We start from the raw sequence: 19,643 nt of genomic DNA on the forward strand, positions 1-19,643 counted from the left end.
TGTTTTCAAGGGAAGAGGCTGGCTGCGTGTACCCCCTCCCCGATGCTTATTAGACCCTGTAGACCCCATCCCCAGGGCCTTTTCATTTTAAAAGAGAGGGGGACCACGGGGACCCCCTCCCCAAGCTTTATTAGGCCCTGGGTACCCCACCCCCAGTGCCACTTTTCATACAAAGGGGTGGGGGGCGTGTGGCCACCCTCCCCGAAACGAAATGGACCCCGGAGACCCCATCCCTCGGGCCCTCATCATTATTTATAGAGTTTGTATAGAGAAAACTCGATCTGAAGGTATCAGAGCGCTTTACATCGATGGCAAGGTAGTAGTATACACGAGTTTCATATGGGTGAATACAATTACATGGAGTAGTCGAAAATATATATGGCAACAGTACACCAATAAGTATACGATAATGAATAGCAGTTGCACGAGTTACATATGGAGTAGATACCATTAAATGGGAGAAAGGACAGACACATGGCAACAGTGTATAAAAAAATGCACAATGGGCAGAAATATCTAGCAACAATATACCAATAAGTATACGCTAAACAGTAGCAGTTGCACAAGTTACATATGGGGTAGATACAGTTGCATGGGGTAAGCACAGATACCTGGCAACAGTGACTGACTGACTGAATTGTTTGTAGAGCGCTCGAATGCCGCGGCGTCTTGGCGCTGTGGTGTAGAAGCACAGGGGGGTGAGACTATAGCAGGGAGAAAAGCCATGTTTTTAATGCCTTCCTAAAGCTCATTCTGGGTTTTAGTGAGCGGAGCATGGGTGGCATCGAATTCCATAATTTGGAAGCTTGATGGGAGAAGGATTTTCCTCCCCAGCGCGCTTTCTTGATTCTGGGCTGGCAGACAAGATCCTGGGTTGCTGACCTCAAGATACGTGGGGGGGAGTATCGGGAGAAGAGTTTTACGAGGTCATGCAGGCCATTTTCATGCAGGGACTTATGGACCAGGCAGAGGGCCTTAAACTGACCCCTGCGCCTAACTGGGAGCCAGTGAAGTCCACGAATGGCTTTGGAGGTTGGATGTCTTCTTGGGAGATTCAGGAGGACCCTGGCTGCGGCATTTTGAATGGCCTGCAGTTTAGTCAGTTGTTTTTCTCCAGTGCCCAGATAGAGTGAATTTCAAAAATCCACCCGTGACATGACTAAGGCTCCCATCACAGTCTTTTGAAGATTGGGCGGGATGTACGGCAGGATTTTCCTAAGAATCTTGATGCTGTGGAAACAATCAGAAGTTATCTGGTTGATTTGCACCTTGCAAGACAGGTCTTTATCCAAAATAAAACCAAGATTGGGGACCTTGTCAGCTGGACTGGGGCAGGAGCCAGCCTCAGGAGGCCACCAGAGATCACTCCATACGGAAGGTTTCTGACCAAACTCAATGACCTCGGTCTTATCTGTGTTTAGTTTTAGGAAATGATGGCTCATCCAGCTTTTGATACCTAGGAGAGCATTCCTACATCGTTCTGCTGTCTCTTCGATGGACTGGGAGATTGATACGACGATTTGAGTGTCGTCGGCGTAGGATACCAATCGTAGGCCATGTGATTTTATTAATGCAGCTAGGGAGGGTGACATATAAATTGAACATTGTAGGTGATAGTGCCGAGCCCTGGGGGACCCCTCCAGGGAGGGTGAATTCATTGGATTTCAGCCCCTCCCAGTGCACTTGCTGAATGCGAGAGTTCAAGAAAGATGTTACAAGGGCAAGAGCAGTACCAGAAAAACCTAAGGTTTGCAGTCTGGTTAGCAGGATTGAATGATTGACAGTATCGAATACTGCTGTTTGGTCCAACAGGATAAGGGCCGTTCTGCCACCCTCATCCATGGTTCTGCGAATATCTTCAGTGGCCAGGATAAGTGCAGTCTCTGTTGAATGGTAGGGTCTAAAACCATGCTGTGAGGAGTCCAATAATATATTTTGGTCTACATATCTCATAATTTCTTGGTTCATGTGTTTTTCCAGAATTTTAGCTGGTAATGGTAGACAGGAGATGGGCCGATAATGCTTAGGATCAGAGGGGTCAAGGGTATCCTTCTTGAGGATGGGTCGAATACAAGCCTTCTTCCAGCTAGAAGGTAATTCTCCTGAGTTTATGACCTTATTTAGCAACGAGTGAGGGCGGTGGTGATGGTCTCCGGGATCAGATGCAGTACATAAGGTGGACAGGGATCTAACCGGGATCCTGATTTCATTGTTGCGAGTAGGGAGCTAACCTGCGCCTCCTCAAGAATGGGGAAGCAAGAATAGTTGGATGTAGCAGAGATGGACTGTACATTGTTATCAAACCTAGTATCGGCTGCTAGGGTGCTACGGTCATCATAAACTGCCTGAACCTTATGTTGAAAGAAGGTGGCGATACTGATTACAAAATCCTGGTTAGGGTAGAAGACCATATCCCGAGGACTACTGGCTAGATGGGTTACTTCTTGAATAGTTCTTTGGAAGTGTTTGAGGCCCCTTGAATTTTGGTCGTGAAGTAAACTGACTTGGCCTGGGAAATCGCTAGTTTGTATTCCTGCAGGACTTTCATGTATTCTAATTTGTGTGAGTGGTTATAGTCAGAGCGCCACACTCGCTCCAATCTCCGACATTTGAGTTTGATTGACTTCACCTCTGCGGAATACCACTGTGCAGTGGCAGATCGTTTCCTAGCTTTTTTTTACTTCTACTGGAGCCAATTTATCAACTGCATGGCTTATCCAGTTATGAAATTTCATAGCTCCCTGTTCGCTATTGCCAGAATCAAAATCTGGGAAGTTATTTAATAGTGTGTTGGCTAGAAGATTTGGTTCTAGTTTTTTCCAGGGGCGTGATTTTTCGGGGAGTATAATACCTCTACGGTAGTTGACTGGGTTTTTTAATTGTAGATTGAAGGAGATGACATTGTGGTCAGACCATGGGATCGACTGGTTCGAAATAATTTTGATATGGTTGTTATTTGGAAAGATCCCATCAAGGGTATGTCCGGCTAAGTGAGTGGGTTCTGAAATCAGTTGCGTTATGTCAAAGCTGAGGAAATTATCGATTAATGTGGCAGAGTCAGGGTCGTTGTTCGCTTCAAGGTAAAAATTGAAGTCACCCAGGATCGTGTATGTGCTTGAGTCAGACGTTGTTTCTAGGAAGGTGTGCATCGCTTTATTGAAGAGGGCTCTAGGTCCAGGAGGGCGGTACACGAGTAGGCCCGAGAATATCAAGCTATTGTGTTCCTTCACTTTGAAGCTCATGGCTTCTGCTTCTAGTGGACGATAAGTGTGGGTGGCATAGTTTTGAGGCAGTTATGGTAGGGTGTTTTGACTAAATGGAAGTGTATGCAACAGTGTACACAAGCAGTATACAATAGACCGTAGCAGTTGCACAGGTTACAAGGTGGGTGCTCTTATACCTATCTAGGGCCCCCACCATACACTTGTTTGGGACCGCAGAGAGAGACCTAGGTCCCTTGCGGTTCAAGCCGACTCCTCACATGTAGTGGGAACCAGCATTGTTCCGGCGCACAGGGAGAAACTACTTCTGCTGCTCCCTCTGGGCAGGAGCAATATTTTGATCTTTTTCTCTGCCTGCATCGGTGAAGGCAAGGAAACAGATCTAAATTCTGCTCCCAGCAGGTGGGAGCATTTTTAAAGCTCCCACTCACTGGGAGCGGAGTTTGTGTTTGCTCCCGCTTGGATGGAGATGAAAGAAAATGCTCCTGCCAGGCAGGAGCAAACACAAGCTTCCATGCTGCCTCCCTTCTCTCTAACTTATATTTGCGACTTAAAGGGTTGTGGCTTTGGGGCCAAATTAGGCTCCGGGAGTCGGGCGGCACACCCCCTCCCTTATTATATTGCTTCGGCCTTAGGGAACGGGTTCCCTGGGGCCTCCCAGAGGCTCAGGTAAAACATAATGCATCAACCCTGGGCCCTGTCGCACACTGAGGAGTTTTTTATAAATAATGATGGTCGCCCACGCTTTCTGTCTCTTTTTTATTTTGCTGTGGATCCTCAACAAATGTATGGCAAAATAAAAACAACTAAAAAAACTTGCCCCTTCCTGCTTATGTCTGTTTTTTCTTTGTTTAAAATTTTTTTAGGACTTGGGACTCAGTCCCACATCCTAAGATGGCTGTGGCCACTTCCTGGTTGAGGTTATGGCCGCCAATCCGATCTCAGTAGGATATCTGTGGGATCTGACAAGGTCTCTGAGCATTAATTGCTCAAAAGTTACTGAACGGGTTCACAACAAATCAAAAAACCCACTCTTTCTGGAACAAGATCTAGCTTTCTGCCAAATTTGGTGTAAATCCATTTAGCAGTTAGGGCTGTAGCTGTGTTTAAAGTTCCTATAAAAAATTAATGGGGAAAGCACCTATTGAGACACTTTTTTCTCGGCCCCCGCTTGACAGATCACCCAAAACTTTCGATGCGGAAACTAGTCAAAAAGTAGCACTTTTTTGGAAAGTTTTGTGGAGTTTCGTTGAACGACGCCAAAGTTATTAGCATCACAAAAAATGCATTTCCTATGGAAACATGCTCCTAACTATAATTACCCACTGACAACTTCCACAGGGTAATTAAAATAGGTAGGGGCATTGGGTGGTAATAAAGGTATGGGATGGTAAAGGTGATTTAAAAAACGATGCTTTACCCGATTAAAAACAAACCAGAAAAAATGATATTTATATATATGCCATCTGTGATCAAGGCGTGTCCTACACTGGAACGCGCTTTGGGTTGTTTGGCTTTTGCATTAAAATACCCTCTCTTATGGAGTAATATCGGTCTGTAGACTTTTCCTTGCATGAAGAGTGACAAACCGTAAGTGAGTCAAATATATATATTACCTAGTGGCGGTCGCCTGTAGGTAGTTAAGATCTTGTTTCTATTGAAAAAGCGTTTTTTCTTTTGCCAATGTCTTTGGTGCCAGGTGACGAATCTTCATGAAATTTTGAAAACTAATCACCCACTCACTACTGTAGTGTTGAAAGTTTCGGAGTGATTTGTCAAGCAGGGGCAGAGAAAAAAGAGGGGGTTCCCAAAACGCGTTTTCTCCATGTTGATTTCCATAGGAAACTTTAGACACGGCTACAGCCCGAACTGCTGAACAGAATTACACCAAATTTAGCAAAAAGGTAGCTCTTGGTCCAGAAAGAGTGCTTTTTGAAAGTTGGTGTAAATCTGTTCAGTAGTTTTTCAGATATTAAAGGAAAATACAAATTTGGATATCTAGAAGGGCGAACCCTCCATGAATCCAACAGATCTCATGCTGAAATCTGATTGACTACCAACACTTCAAGCAGGAAGTGTTGGTGGCCATTTTGGGACTTGGGATTGCGTCCCCACAAAATGTTTTTAAAAAAAGAGAAGGAGGCAGGGTAGGAATAAAGGGGTAGCCAGGTCGGCTCTGGGTACAGCAAGAACTTCAACCTGGGTCGCCCAGGATGGATCAGGGTTGCGAGTGTACATTTGCACGTGCCAAGGTAAGATGAGGACAAAAACATATATTTTTTTTAAATAAAAAAATTAAAAAAAAGGAATACCCTTCCCCCTAGACCTGGGGCAGGAGTTCCCCAGGGACCCCGATGAGACCAAAAAGCATTTAAAATTTATTGTTTTGCAAAAATCGCAGTGATCCGTGAATCTCAGTGAAAATAAAATAATAAAATAAAAACATAGCATGGTCTCCTGCGCTTGTTTGTGTTTGAACCCCCGAGTGGGCCAGGTCCCGGGTGCATATTGTCATATAAATAATGGGGGGGTGCATGTGGCCTCCCTTCCCCATGGCCCATATGGGTCCAGGGGACTGCCACCTCCGTGGGGTGAATGTGCAATTATGAGGAGCTGGGCTGTACAGCCCTCTTTGTAGGCCTTTTATGGCCCCAGGGATCACCACCTCCCCGGGAATTGGTCTTAAAATAAGAGGGGTGCCGTGCAGACCCCCTTCTTAATTTTAGATTACCCCAGGGACCATCTCCTTCCTGAGGTGAAGAGATTATTCAGAGGGATTATTCAGGGATTATTCAGAGGGAGAGGGGGGCAATGCGGCCCCCCTCCCCCGGGCCATATTTAGCTCCGGGTCCACATCTCCCTGAGGCTGGCCCTACATAAACAAAGGAGGGGGGGCAAATAGCCCCCTTCCTGGAGCAATTAATGGCCCTGGGGACTGCCAAACACCAGGCCCTGCTCCCTATGTCCCGAGGTGCCCACCCTTGGGACATTGTAGTTTACGGTTGCCTGGTGAGAGCTTTGACAGCTCTGACAAGGGAGCGGAAACAGTAAGTCCGCTCTTAGTGGGCGGGAGCAGGAAAACCGCTTCCTGTGAGCGGACTTTTCATCTGTTGTCCTGCCCGCTGTGAAGCGGGCAGGAAATCTGATGAAAAAATTGCTTCCAGATGCAGGGAGCAGCATTGTTTGCTGGAGGCAGGGAGCTGGCAGGGACTGCGAGGGCATTAAGGCTCACCTTGCAGTCCCCAACACTGGGTGGGCTCCATGGCACCCAGCATCAAGTGGCTGGGCCCTCGGGGAAGTGTTCCCAGGAGCCAAAATCGGCACCCGAAGGGGTGCCCATCAGCCCCTCTCTCCTTCTTTAAATTTAAAGGACCTCCTTGGTGGAGGTGAATGCATGGTTGATCTATCGGAGTACAATCTGTAGTGAGTGTGGCGCGTGTGTTCTTTCTTGTCCTCTCCTGGTGAGGTCAGAGTCCATGGTTCTCTTTTTAAATTACTACCAGTATGCAAATGTGCAAAATCACGTGGAAGCCACACTCATTTGACTCCGCCCCATCCACTTCAATAGTATGCAAAGGTGTACCAGTCTTTTGCCAGGATGATGGACAGCTTACAAAAGGCCCCAGCGCGTTTCCCAATGATTTTGGTGACACGTTCATATTGCCGAAGAATAGAAGGACATCTCCACCAAACAAACACGCACTTGCCTTATACAGTTAAAAGGAAGTACCCTTGTTTGGTGAAGATTTACCTCTTTCTAGTCTTGTCATCATCTCTATAAGATAATGAATGTGTTCACAGATTTCTGGAAGATGCTTGAGGAACAATCACATTACTGAAATTAAATGCACAGAAGGTCACGAGAGACATTTCTTTTTTGGTCCATTATGGAGCTCTAGTGTAGCACTAAAAAGTCAATCAGTAGAAAGTACTGCAGTTGGGTAGACATTTTGTGCAAAACTGTGGATTCCTGTTGGATAAAGGGGCAGGTGAGGTTCCGTTCTGGCCCATACACTCACACAGCTACTGACATACCCACGCAGCCACTCTCACATCAACTCACAGGCCCACACATTCACTCACATACCCACAACACTTCTCACACACACACCCATACAGCCACCCACACACCCAAACAGTCACTCACACACCCACAAAACCACTCATCCACCCACAAAACCACTCACACATCCACTCACCAACCAATACAGCCCCTCACACGCCCACTTAAAGATCCATGCAGTCACTCTCACACCCACTCACAGACCTATCATTTTCTCCATAGTTGACATCCAAAATACCTTTGACCAGTGACAGTCCTGGACTTCATCACTCTTTGTCATGTAGTACTATGCCACTTGTAATTATGCGCTCAGACACACCCCTCGCTTGCTATGGTTAAAGAAGGTACCTGCAGGAGCCCATTTGTATAACGTGACCAAACTCTATGGATCTTCCTGAATAAAGAAGAAATATTGCCATGAAACTATCCACCTTGGAGATACTGAATTTATCCAGGAGAAAATAGCGAATATCTATCTGCCCATTATCCGTCGCCCCCAGATTATCAACGTCCTGATGAGACCCTCGCATTTAGAATAGCGTTGAAACGTCGTCGACACCAATGAAAGGACAGTACTTAGGCAAAAGTGGCATAAAGCATTCTTGTCACTTTTATCTTTATTGTTTGAGTAATTATTGGATGTCCTTGTATGAACCAATAACCCTTTTTTTCATATATATTTTTGAAAATGTTGTAAGTCACTTATTGCCACCTTCTTTGAATGTGTGGTTATGGTTATTTCTTCTGGGGATCTTCTATCACTTCTCTTTTTAAAAACACTTACTACTAAACCAGCTCGGACCATTGTACATATTTGTAGATACTATATTGAATGTTTCTGAAAGTAACAAAAAATAAAATGACTCAGTTCGGCTGAACTGAGTAACTTGATAGTCTGGTTCAGGCCATCATAGTAATTCTTCTGAACTAATTTTGACAGATTAATACTGTTCTGTTATTCGAAATCCTCTTGCTTTGATTTAATTTCCCACAAGAAATTATTTTCTTGTGAAAATGTGTAATCGTTTTCATAAATAAGTTCCATGTGGACAATGGTTGGAAGGTAATATTTGTTCTTGGTGGGGGCCTTTGTAGTGTCTACTCAGACAATGTTTCTGTTGTCTCAGCTAGAAAGAAATGTGGTGACCACTCTAAGTAATACATATTTCATATCTTGGTAGCCTTCCATGTGATCTGCTTTTCTTGGTATTCCTGCTATGCCCCCGTTTTAATCAAAGACCCATAATCTGTTTAAAATGTAATCCAAGTCTCACTTCAGTTGTAATTTGGTCTCGTTTGGAGCGCCTCTGAAAGCCGAAAAGAAGGTTTGTGTGAAGTGCATAGCTCTGTTCTTTGTTGTTCTTGGTTTGAAAAGTGACCTTTCTGCCCCGCCTCTCGAACTGCATTGTTGTTCTCTCATTAAATATTCTCAAACACCGCCATCATTTGTAAAGCTGCTGCTTGGCCTGTTTGTACTTTATTTTCCTAAACCACAGTGACCCACATTACATAGGGTGGAAATCTTTCTACAAAGGATTGAGGTGCCAGGGGGGCCTTTGCTCAAGGTTATTTTAAGGGCCATACATATTTAACGGCTACATATCTGATATGGCTACATCCTGTACATTCACGTTTATTTCATTGCCAAGAGAATGCAAAGCCAAGTGTATTTCTGAAATCGTATGTACAGAGTACATTTTCTCGTGTATTTTTTCAGCACAACAAAGATCTATTGTTTATAGTGTACTGTGTTGTATCAGAGGCCAGTTTCCATCGGATAAATGTATTACTTTTTTTCGAAAAAGAGTTTTCCCCGTCTGATTTAGCATAACTAATGGGAATGCCATGATCTAATTTCATACTAGTGAAAATGTTTTAAATGACTTACTTGCACTATTACTATTAGTCTGTTTGAAGCAAAAGGTTCTCCTGGTTCCTATTCTTGCCAGTGATCCTAATCCCAAACAGGAGCAAAGTAATGTTTGCTTATTTAAAGCTGTCCCTGTTGCAAGTATGCAGTTTCTAAAACTTATCAACAGTTGTCCTGTCATTTTGTGACTCCTGTGTTCACCGAAAGATTAGGAGGAAGGTGTGAAACGAGCAGTCGCCCAGACTTTGAACCTCGTGTGTCTGCTACATAGTAATGTTGGAGAAGGGGCCTATTAGTAGGACTGGGAGGATGGCCATCCTCCGAGAACTGCGGGGAAATCCTTGGGCCCTGATTCCCTTAATCCATTCTTGATAGTTGATAACATTCCAAGTCTTCCAAGTGCATTGCAAATTACATTTTTCTTAATAATAGTTTTTATTATACTAATCAACATACTATCAGCTGCATTATAGAGCGAGCACATATTACATTTGCCAATTACAATACCTGAGGCAAGTTTGCCTGGTCCAGGGTATGGTATAGAAACACACTTCACTGCATGGTGAAGCACAAGTCTGTAAAATCTTGACACCAGGTGTTAAATATGTGCAGTGAGCCCAATCAGTTTCTGTGTGTATGGATCGAGGTTCTGGAAAGACCTCCCTTTGCACCTCAGGCTTTATCCCCTCATGGGTTCAGTTCAGGAAAGACAATAAACCCACATCTTCACAACCTTTCTATCATCAGTTAATGTTTCCATTCCCTGCTCCATCTCATCCCAGTGTTCTGATCTCTCCCGTATTTGTACACACCCCTTGTTCTCTCTTCTCGTTGCAAATATGGTTGTAGGTCTCGGTATCCTCATGTGATGGCTACTTACTCTGTTGCTATGTACAGCGGTGCGCTGCCCTTTGGGTTGAGGTTTGCACTTCCTAAACACTGGAGCTACCACGATGTTTAACCAACCTGATGTTCTGCCCACCCGGTGTCTGTTCAAGTTGGCTTTTCCTTCATCCATGTATCAGTCAATCTCTTTCCTATCGCCTGCCAGTCTCTGCGAATCTGTTGGGCTCCTTCTTTCTGTTGTCTCTTCCTATTTTTGTGTCTCATTTTGTATGCTTCACTGGCTTTGCGTATACCCCTGTTTGCCTGCCTGTGTGCAAGCAATTATGATGAATGATATGAAAACAAATATGTGCAGTAAGGGGTCATGATATCACATCTGAACTTTCCTATTTGTGAGGAGCTTAGTAAGTAAACAAACCTGCCCTATTTCTAAGTCTGTTTGCACTTGAACATTTGGGTTCCTTACTTGCATCTGATGAGATATGCTTTATACTCCCTTTTACGTATCATTTTGGTAACTGCATGTTTTAGTTGACTCTTCTGGGAGCTCAGTGGTCGTCGTTGTACTTTTCAGAACTTGCTCTTTTTAAAGGTCCGAAATATAGTAGTTATAGTAATTGCTGATAATAAGCGACAAAGTGGGCCAGTGCTGCAGTGGCTAATGCTGGTTCTATGGTATTACATATAGGCCCACCTCCTCAACATACCTGTGCAGCGATTTACCTCTAGCTAAGCGTGGAATCTAATTAACCACTGTATAGTCCCCACCACATTGAGTGTTCATGTTCATTAGCCTTACCATTACACCTTGCATAAATCCTTACCCTCAGCCTAAACCTAACCCTAATCTTAGTCCTAAACGTAACCCCAAGCCTTACCACTAGCATAAATCATTCCCTTCTCTGTACCTTAACCAGAAGAATAACCTCAACCCACTCCTACCTCAAATCCTAAGCCTATCCCTGCACTTCACCCCAACCCCAGCCTTTTAATGTGTCTTTGTACTCATCTTAGTCAATGTATTGGTAATGTTAGGACTAGCATTTTCAATGTCGTACTTTAGGTGTAGCGGATTAGAGGTAGTGGGGTGCATCAATGCAGAGATGTACCCCATGTGCAATGAAATGCATGGATACAAAGCAATAAAGGTGTGACCTGCGGTATGCCATGTTACCTTTATATGTCACATCTTCAGGTGGCTGCCTCTCCCTAGTTGAACCGGTCACTCCATCACTCCCGTGAGACCTGTGAACACAGTCCTCCCACACTGGTTCTCCAGTCTTTATAAAAGTGCAGTGTAGTTTCCGTTTGGTACAAATACACACTGCTTGTTGGTTAAAAATTCCATTAATCAGCAACATTGCAGTTTTTGTATGTTTTGTGCTATGGGCGTTAAGATGGGAGAAGGACATATGCATCATGCTTTTTCCTTATATCAAAGAAATGCAAAACTAGTTCCGAGTCATAATGTGATGCAGGGTTGTCTTTGGGTGTGGTGCATGTAGCCACAAACATACTGTTGCAGCAGATTGCGCAGTGACAATCAATGGTGTCAATTGTGTACAGCATGCAAATGGTTCACTTCCATGGCAACTCGACCGATGATTCCTTATTCTTGGTATGAGCCAGGCTTCCCTTGTGCAACCCAACATGCAAGTGGAAATCCTTGAAAGAAAGCGATGAGTTCTGGAGGCCACTGAAGCATCTCAGCTGGCTTCCGATTTCACCTGGAATATTTTTTCTAATGCAAATAAAGCATGTAGAATCTTAAAATACTAACTACTCTGGATCACTGGACTTGACATTAACACGTGGCACTCCTGTGTGTTTGAGGCTAGATCTATTTGAAGGAAAAAGTTTGTCTGTGGCATGTGTTCCGGTAGATACACATTCTCTGCATACTCCTGTCCTCTAGGGTTGGCTTCGGATGTTTGAAAGTTGTTTTTCTTCAAAGAAAGTTTTGAGTTATGAGATGCATTGTGACTCCACCCTCTCTGAGGCAGGGCGGCCCTCATCTTCAGCTCCTTTGTAAATAATGCACACAGATTGAACGGACACCTTTCCAGAACTGTCCAGAGTGCCATGCAAAGTATCCGTGATCCGACTGATACAAGGTTTATAACCTCTATCACCTGACCCCATTACTGCCTGCAAAGGTTGTCTCACCTTTCATCCAAAAAAGACCCTTTGATACCACCAGGAGAAGCTTTGGGCACATCAAAGGATGCAGCGGCAATCCTCCATCAGCGTACCGGACATCTTCGATGAGCAAGTGCCACTTGATATCGAGGAAGGTGAAAACACCAGCCTTTCGGACATTCCTCCTCGCCAACCATTGCCTAACCCAGAGGCAGTTTTCTCCTTCAACTCTGACCAGAAACAAGAAGAGGAGGTCCCTTTACCCTCAACATATCGTAGGACCTCCATCAGGACTGTAGGTATGATCTGCACTGACACTCAAACTAAGTCTCCGAAGAGGGCTGATGTACAAGCAGAGCACCACCCCTTTGGTGATCAGGTGTTGAGCCCCACAGCTAAAACGTTGCAGCCTTTATGGCCTCCGCTGCATTGGGAGGCACTGAACCAAAGGCATCAGAGCCATTAAAACCTGCATCCTCGGACACTTCTCTACACAGTCACCGATACCAAAGATCCACAAGGCTCCAGGCTCTTCGAAGCTGAGGGTCCCTTCGCCAATGGCACCGAGGCCATCATTGACTCCGAAGCTGCCATTGGTGCCGAAGACTGTCAGTGGTGTGTGTTATAGACAACTGGAGAAACCCTTAGACCTAGAGGGACAGGGATGATAATGAAATCCTGCAACAATGTCCCAGCGGGCATCATTCAAAAGAACCAATTTCCATCATTCATGCAACATAATAGTTTAATATATTTCTTATGGAAACAAATTACAAAGAAATATATCGCCAACTGTAACATTGGAGATGTTGTTTTAATGTTTTAAAACATATTCATGCATACGCAGTTATTCAAAGGCAGCATCAAGTATAAATGCAAAGTGCCCAATGTGCATAGTCAACACAGAGTGCTCATGAAATTATCGTGGACAATGCAAAGTAAAACATATAGAAAAGAAAAAAGGTAATAATGGTCCAATATTGTGCATGGAAACAATGGATGAGAAAGCTTATACATAAATCACATTGCAGTATAACAGTCTTTTTCAGCTGTAGTTTTGACGACGGTGTTTCGATCTCCCACAATTCTTTTTTTTTTTTCGCTCAAGGGGCTGTTTCCCCTGTAAGTGGATTCACAAAACAACCCAAATTGATGATCTTCGTTGTTCAACCCCTAATGGACGGCTGCATATTGTTGTCATTAATTGTGAAATCAGTCTTTGGTGATCCAACACCATCAATTGGAAGTAGATTAAGCAGCAACCATGACTTTTGTGCTCCTCTCGTCCTGCTGATGACCGGTTAAATAATGGGAGGTCGAAATTCCATCAACAAAAATATACGGTTGAAAAAGACTTTTATTGTGCAATGTGTTTCAGATATAAGCTTTCTCATCCATTCTTTTCACGCACAATGTTGGACTAATATTACTTTCTGCAGTTGCTTTGTTCTTCTTTTCTATTTGTTTCACTTTGCGCCATCAATGTTCATTTCAAGAGCACTGTATGTTCACTTTGCACATTGAGCCGTTTGCATTTATACTTGAAGATTGTGTAGTGACAGCTCGGATGATTCCGAGCAACCCATCCTTCAAAGGAATCAAAAGTAACTAGATGCAAGGCTGACAAGACCATCCATCCATCTACAGCCATGGAACATTCTGATGAAATTACCTCTGCCAAACCCTCAGAGGCTCTGTCTACAAAGAAGAAGCACATTTTCAAGGAGCAACTTGCTTTGGATCCCCTCCAGCTTTAAGCTCTAAAACATACGGACACGGGTACCAGCCCTCTATCCTACACTCCACTCCACTCCACCCCTTACTCCATCTCTCCTTGACCACCACCACCTCGCTGATTATCACTGCTCTTGCCTTCATGCTCACCAGAGGGACCCTCACATTCCTCATATGGGCTTGGCAGCCCCTTCGGGCCTGTTGACCCATATGATACTTCTTTTCACCCAGAGCCCACAAATAATGACCAGTGGAACAACTATGACATTGAAACCCCGCCTGCCCCCAAAGGGCTCAGATTTGGATCATTACCTTGTGAGAGCATCTTCCCTGGACGACTCCATGGTTTACCATAAGGTGATCCAAAGACCATCCAACTTGCATAAGGTGGATATGCATGTCCTCCACAAGGAAGATTTTCTACTGGAGACACTATCCATATCAGAAAGAACAGTACAATTCTTGCTCAACCACATGGAAATCTGCTTCTGACACCATGAAAGAGCCAGTTAATGGCAGGGTTGTAAAACCACAGGTTGAGAAAAATGACAAACCTTCTCTCACCAACCCAGTCTACAACAAGGAGCATGTACCATCAGATTCCCTAGTCGTCCACACCGTGCACAAGGGGGCCTCTTCTCAGGCCAAGGGCATACACCCCTGCCCAACAAGGAGAGCAAGAATCTTAAAGCTGCTGGGAAGAGGGTGGCGGTGAGGGCCATCATCCACTGGAGGAAAGTCAAGTCGGTGGGCCTCCTCTCCCGCAATTACGAAGCACAGTGGGACAAGATGCAAGAACTAGTCAAGCATCTCCCAGAGGATTTCAGGAAGAGGGCAGGGAGGAGATGGTGTCAGGGGGCAAGACTATCTCTAATGGCACTATGAGCTGCACCCTTGATTACATGAACATGCCTTCCCCTGCAGTTAATACTAGTATCCTTATTAAATGCCATGCCTGGCTCTGTATTTCAGGCTTTATTCCAGACTTCCAAAAGCATCTCCTCAAGCTGCACTTCAATGGGAAACATCTATTCAGACAGCATATCAATGAGATACTGTAAAAATTGAAGAAGGACTCCAACATCTCCAAATCTGTGGGTGCCCTTCAGACCCCATCCAACAAACTCCTTCAGATAAAACAGGTTAGAGGAGGCTCACTTCCTCAGATCCTGTCCTCTCATATCATCGTCAGCAGTACTCTTAATTAGCATGCTGGGAGGAAATCACATCAGACCAATGGGTGTTATTAGTGGTCTGCCATGGCTACAGCCTAGAACTTCTCACACCCCCTGCCAACATCCCACAGTGCACCAACAGCCTCAGCAGGGAACATCTCAGCCTCCTGCAGGAAGAAGTGCAAGCACTCCTTAAACGAATACTCATATAACCAGTGCCCCTACCATCAGGGCCAAGGAGAACTCTCTGTCTTACTTCATCCCCAAAAAGGGTTGCTCCCTCAGCCCAATTTTGGACTTCAGGCCTCTCAATTGAGGCATTTTTTTTAACTTTCCAGGAGGTCATCCCTCTGTGCTCCAGCAAGGCAACTACGTGATGGCATTACACCTCAAGTACTTGTCCTTTCATAACCCCATCCATCCTGCCGACCAGCACTACCTCTGCTTTATAGTAAGTGGCTACCATTAATAATTTAAAGTACTTCCATTGGGGTCACCACAACTCCAAGGGTCTTCGCAAAGTGGTAGTCACCCACTTAAGGAGGCGGTGCATCCATGTCTTCCCCTACCTTGATTATTGGCTGGTCAACAGCACAAGCAAGCATCAACACCTAGCACACAGCCAAACAACCATCTCCCTGCTCTACATCCTTTGGCCTGCCACCAAATTCCTGCACCCCCTCCAAATCCAGTCCTACGAAGAAGCAGTACTGAACCTGTTCACAGACATATCCTATCCTAATCTGGATTTCTGTAGCTCTTAACACTTTTTCAGCCCAATAGTCAACTCAGTCAGACATTTTTGTGCACCTCTTAGACTTGATGGCTTCTTGTAGCATGATAGTACCTTCTGCCCAGCTCCATGTTCATTCGCTATGGAATGTCTTTTAGCACAATTGTCACAAGCAGGGAATCACTGGGAAGATCTAGTGCCTCTAAATGCCAAGGCCCATCGCTCTCTGCAGTGGCAGGCCTTTCGTAGATGCGTAGGTGCACTTATTCAAGTTAAAACCATATCAATTATTTGTTTAGGCAAATTGTGGGGGACAAAGAGACGAGGGAGAGAGGGTTGTGCCTGTATTTGAAATAGGTGACTAAAATCTTATTGCCCAGCGGTTGAGGATTTACATTCTTTTCAATAATCATTTGATTCATGTTGTCCTTTTCTTTGTGTTTGCAGTGTTCAATGGGTACTTTGGACTACATATTAGAGCGGTGCCAGGCCATAGTCCAGAACTTGGATAAGAATGTTGATTCAGGCACGGTTTCCTTGAAGTCATTGGAAGTACCACTTATAACGCAATTGGCTGAAACTCACAATGAGGTGAGTATACATGCTTTTAGTAATTGTTTCAAGTTTAATATAGATTCATTATCTGAATTACACTACTGATTACAGGTAGAACAATGATGCCAAAGCAAATAATGTCTTCTATTTTCTGACCTGAGACATTTTAAAAATAAAAATAAAACAAAATTGACGTAGGTCACAAATTAGTGCTCATTGCTGCGCAGCTTAATTTATTCAACCTTTCAAGTGCTTTAGAATAAAATTGGCAACAAAACATTTTGAGATGGGGAATATATTTGGCAAGAAAAAATGTTAATTTGTGGATCATCAAGCATTTTACCATCTGTTCTTACAGAAAATAACTTAGGATCACCATACAATGTGAGGTACATATTTGATTTTAAAGGCCCCCAGCTTCAAGAGATAATTAATAGAGATGGGCAAGCCTGAAAATGTATAGGGAAAGTTGATCCGAATATCTGACATAGGTATAAAAGCCAAAGCCACAGCCTTAGCATTATGCAAGACATCAAATATGTCAGCATTCAAATAAGCAACAAACTTCAAGCTTTTAGCTGACTGCGTGCGAAAGACCTCTTGTGGACCTACCAAAAAGTTAAATGGGCTTAAAGCTAGTCAATGACTTTCTTGTCACTCATTTGCTCGCTTCTTATTGGATGGTTTTGCTTCCACTTATTTAGATTGTCCCTCCCCTGGAGCACAGCCTCTTTACCATCCTTTTGATTGAATGACTTGTATCCATCTTCGTCTCGCATTCAGGGAATTACTTTTTTCGTTTTCTTTAAGCATTCGATGAGAGTACATATGTGTTCTTGCTCTTCCTTCACCAAACCTCCACCTCAAGCTCTGCTATTGCTCATGGGCACCCTTTTCTTTCTTCTCATCCCAATGCTCTCTTCTTCCCCATCCACCCCCCTCCATTCCTGTTCCTGTGCACATTTTTTCATTAAAACGTTTTTGTTACATTTTTATGGGGTTTTTAGTAGCTGCAATTTGCTTCTGAGTCACTGCATTTTCAAAGTGAAAAAAGCATTGTTTTAAATGTACTGCTCATGGTGGCATCTGCAAGTTGGAATCATACATAAAAAGTTGAAAAAATGCACCAGTGTCTAAGAGTCTATCCATCTCTGCATGCATGTGTGATGACAAGCTCAGGCATACGTCATCACACATGCACACACAAGACATGGCGTGACCATCAGCAGCATATGTGCCTATGCACACATTGACTCCATTGTGCTTTTTTCTTTATTTTGTAGATGATGCACAGCATCAGCAAAAAAATTGCATTATTTTTTGCCGATGCTGCCCAACATCAGAAACAGCATTGACAAAGCCAATAGGTCAAAAAGGTGAGACCTGTTTGTTTTGCCAATGGTTGCTATGTTCATTTCTCATTGTCTCCGTCTTTCTATGAATTATCAAACAGTAAAATGTGAGCCCCTCAATTACGGCAATTACACTTATTAGCACTCCCCTCGCTACACGATGTGCAACAGGAGATGCGGGAGACCAAAAACGAGCACCCCTTGCAGTAGCTTTTGCTACAGACTACATATCATCAAGGGAGCTGTATCAGAGTAAGGGTGTCTGTCTCAAACACGTACTTGATAGTGAGGCAAGACCTTTTCTCCTTAACATCTGGCCTAAATTTTATGAAAGAGAGTCACTCTGTATGCAAGCCTCCTGTAGACATGACTAGGTTGTTAGCATGCTTTACTTCCTTGTTTAATATCCAAAAGAAGCCCAAATGATGTAGGTCGAACGTGTCAACAGTTTAGCAAAGAGAGGTTCCATCAGGAAAGAAATTCATTAAAAGAATCATCCATAAAAAAGAAAAGGCTTTAAAAGAGATACAAGGTTTTAATTTACAGTGGCTGGAACACTCTCAGGGTGTACCTGTGCATTGAACAAATTCGGACACCCCATTGGCAATGTACTTTAAAGGACTCTGTAATAATTGGAAGGGATTGTGGTTTTAGGCGCTTTGTGGTGTAAGTTTTGTGGCTAAATTGATATAATGAACAATGTTGGATATTCCCCATGGTCATGTTTAACAAAACTCTAAAGGCAATGCATGTAAATAAACATATTAGGTAAGCTCAGATCATAGAGTTACTCGCAATTGTTAATAAAGGTCTGATTTAGAGTTGGGCGGATGGGTTACTCCATTACAAACGTGACAGATATCCTTTCCACAGTATTACATCTATTAGTATTATATCTAGGGCTCCCGGTTTTATGGTATTTACTTTTTGGCCATTTACGTCTGTATTTATCCATATTTATTTTTTTGCTATTTTATCTGTATTTATCCATATTTATTTTGTGTTTTGCGTGTAAATTAAGTTGTAAAACTACATTTCCATATCTATTTAACTGATAGACGCGCAGCACCTCTTACTTTGATGTCTGTTGTGTTTGGCTATTTAAGCTGCCAAATATTACATAACAATACATCCATTGATAAATACTAGCACTATACCATACATTTCTTATTTAAAGAAATGTTATTCTGTTTTTTTAATTAACCAGGCTGTGCATCTTTTCAGCTGCTGGCCAATAATTCACGAAAGACAGCATGTAGTCACTTAAAATAAACACATTTTTTGTATTTATCCACTTTTAAAAATAAATACAGACAGAAAACACATTGTTTTCTGTCTGTATTTATCTGTAAAAATCCTTAAAAATGGAAAACAGGGAGCCTTAATTATATCCAATGGCATTTGTAATACAGAGAACAAGATTCCTGTCACGTTTGTGAAGGAGTAACCCGTCTGCCCAAACCTAACTCAGGCCCTAATTCTGCAGTTGTTTATAACTCAAATATAGAATAAATCTATCCCTATAGTTAACCTTTTCATAAGTATACTTTAAATATCCAGGTTCACATTAGGTTATTCGGCTGTTCTAATATCTCTTTCTGTAGAGGTGCATCAGTATATTTTGTGTGTGTGTGTGTGTGTGTGTGTGTGTGGGTGGTGAAGTGAAGGAGATGCGAGAAAGAACATAAAGAGGAGAGTGATGAAAGATTATACTAAAGAGGAAGGAGATCAGGGGAGATAAGCAGGTGGAGGATTTGAGAAAGATGTGAAGAGAAAAAGGACACACGGGCCTACTGTAGATTGCGAAGGAGTGTGTTGTGAAGGGAAGAACAGGAATGACTAGGACATTAAAGACTACTACCCCTTCCACAGACCTCAGTGATGTTTAATTCACAGTCTCATAATTTCAGAATTTAAATATTTTCAATAATATTTACAACAAAAACATTGTTTTT

At 43.3% G+C, this 19,643-nt stretch overlaps 1 protein-coding gene across 4 annotated transcripts in view; it reads left to right on the plus strand.

Moving 5' to 3' along the window:
- FTO (FTO alpha-ketoglutarate dependent dioxygenase) overlaps positions 1-19,643 on the plus strand; it is a 1,792,536-nt gene that overhangs the window by 667,828 nt on the left and 1,105,065 nt on the right. For all 4 annotated transcript variants that reach the window (XM_078668469.1, XM_078668468.1, XM_078668471.1 and 1 more), the window contains exon 6: positions 16,229-16,372. In XM_078668469.1, coding sequence (XP_078524595.1) covers positions 16,229-16,372 — 144 coding nt within the window. The remainder of the gene's footprint in view (positions 1-16,228; positions 16,373-19,643) is intronic.

The sequence above is a fragment of the Lissotriton helveticus genome, chromosome 12, assembly GCF_964261635.1.
Source record: "Lissotriton helveticus chromosome 12, aLisHel1.1, whole genome shotgun sequence".
NCBI lineage: Eukaryota > Metazoa > Chordata > Amphibia > Caudata > Salamandridae > Lissotriton > Lissotriton helveticus.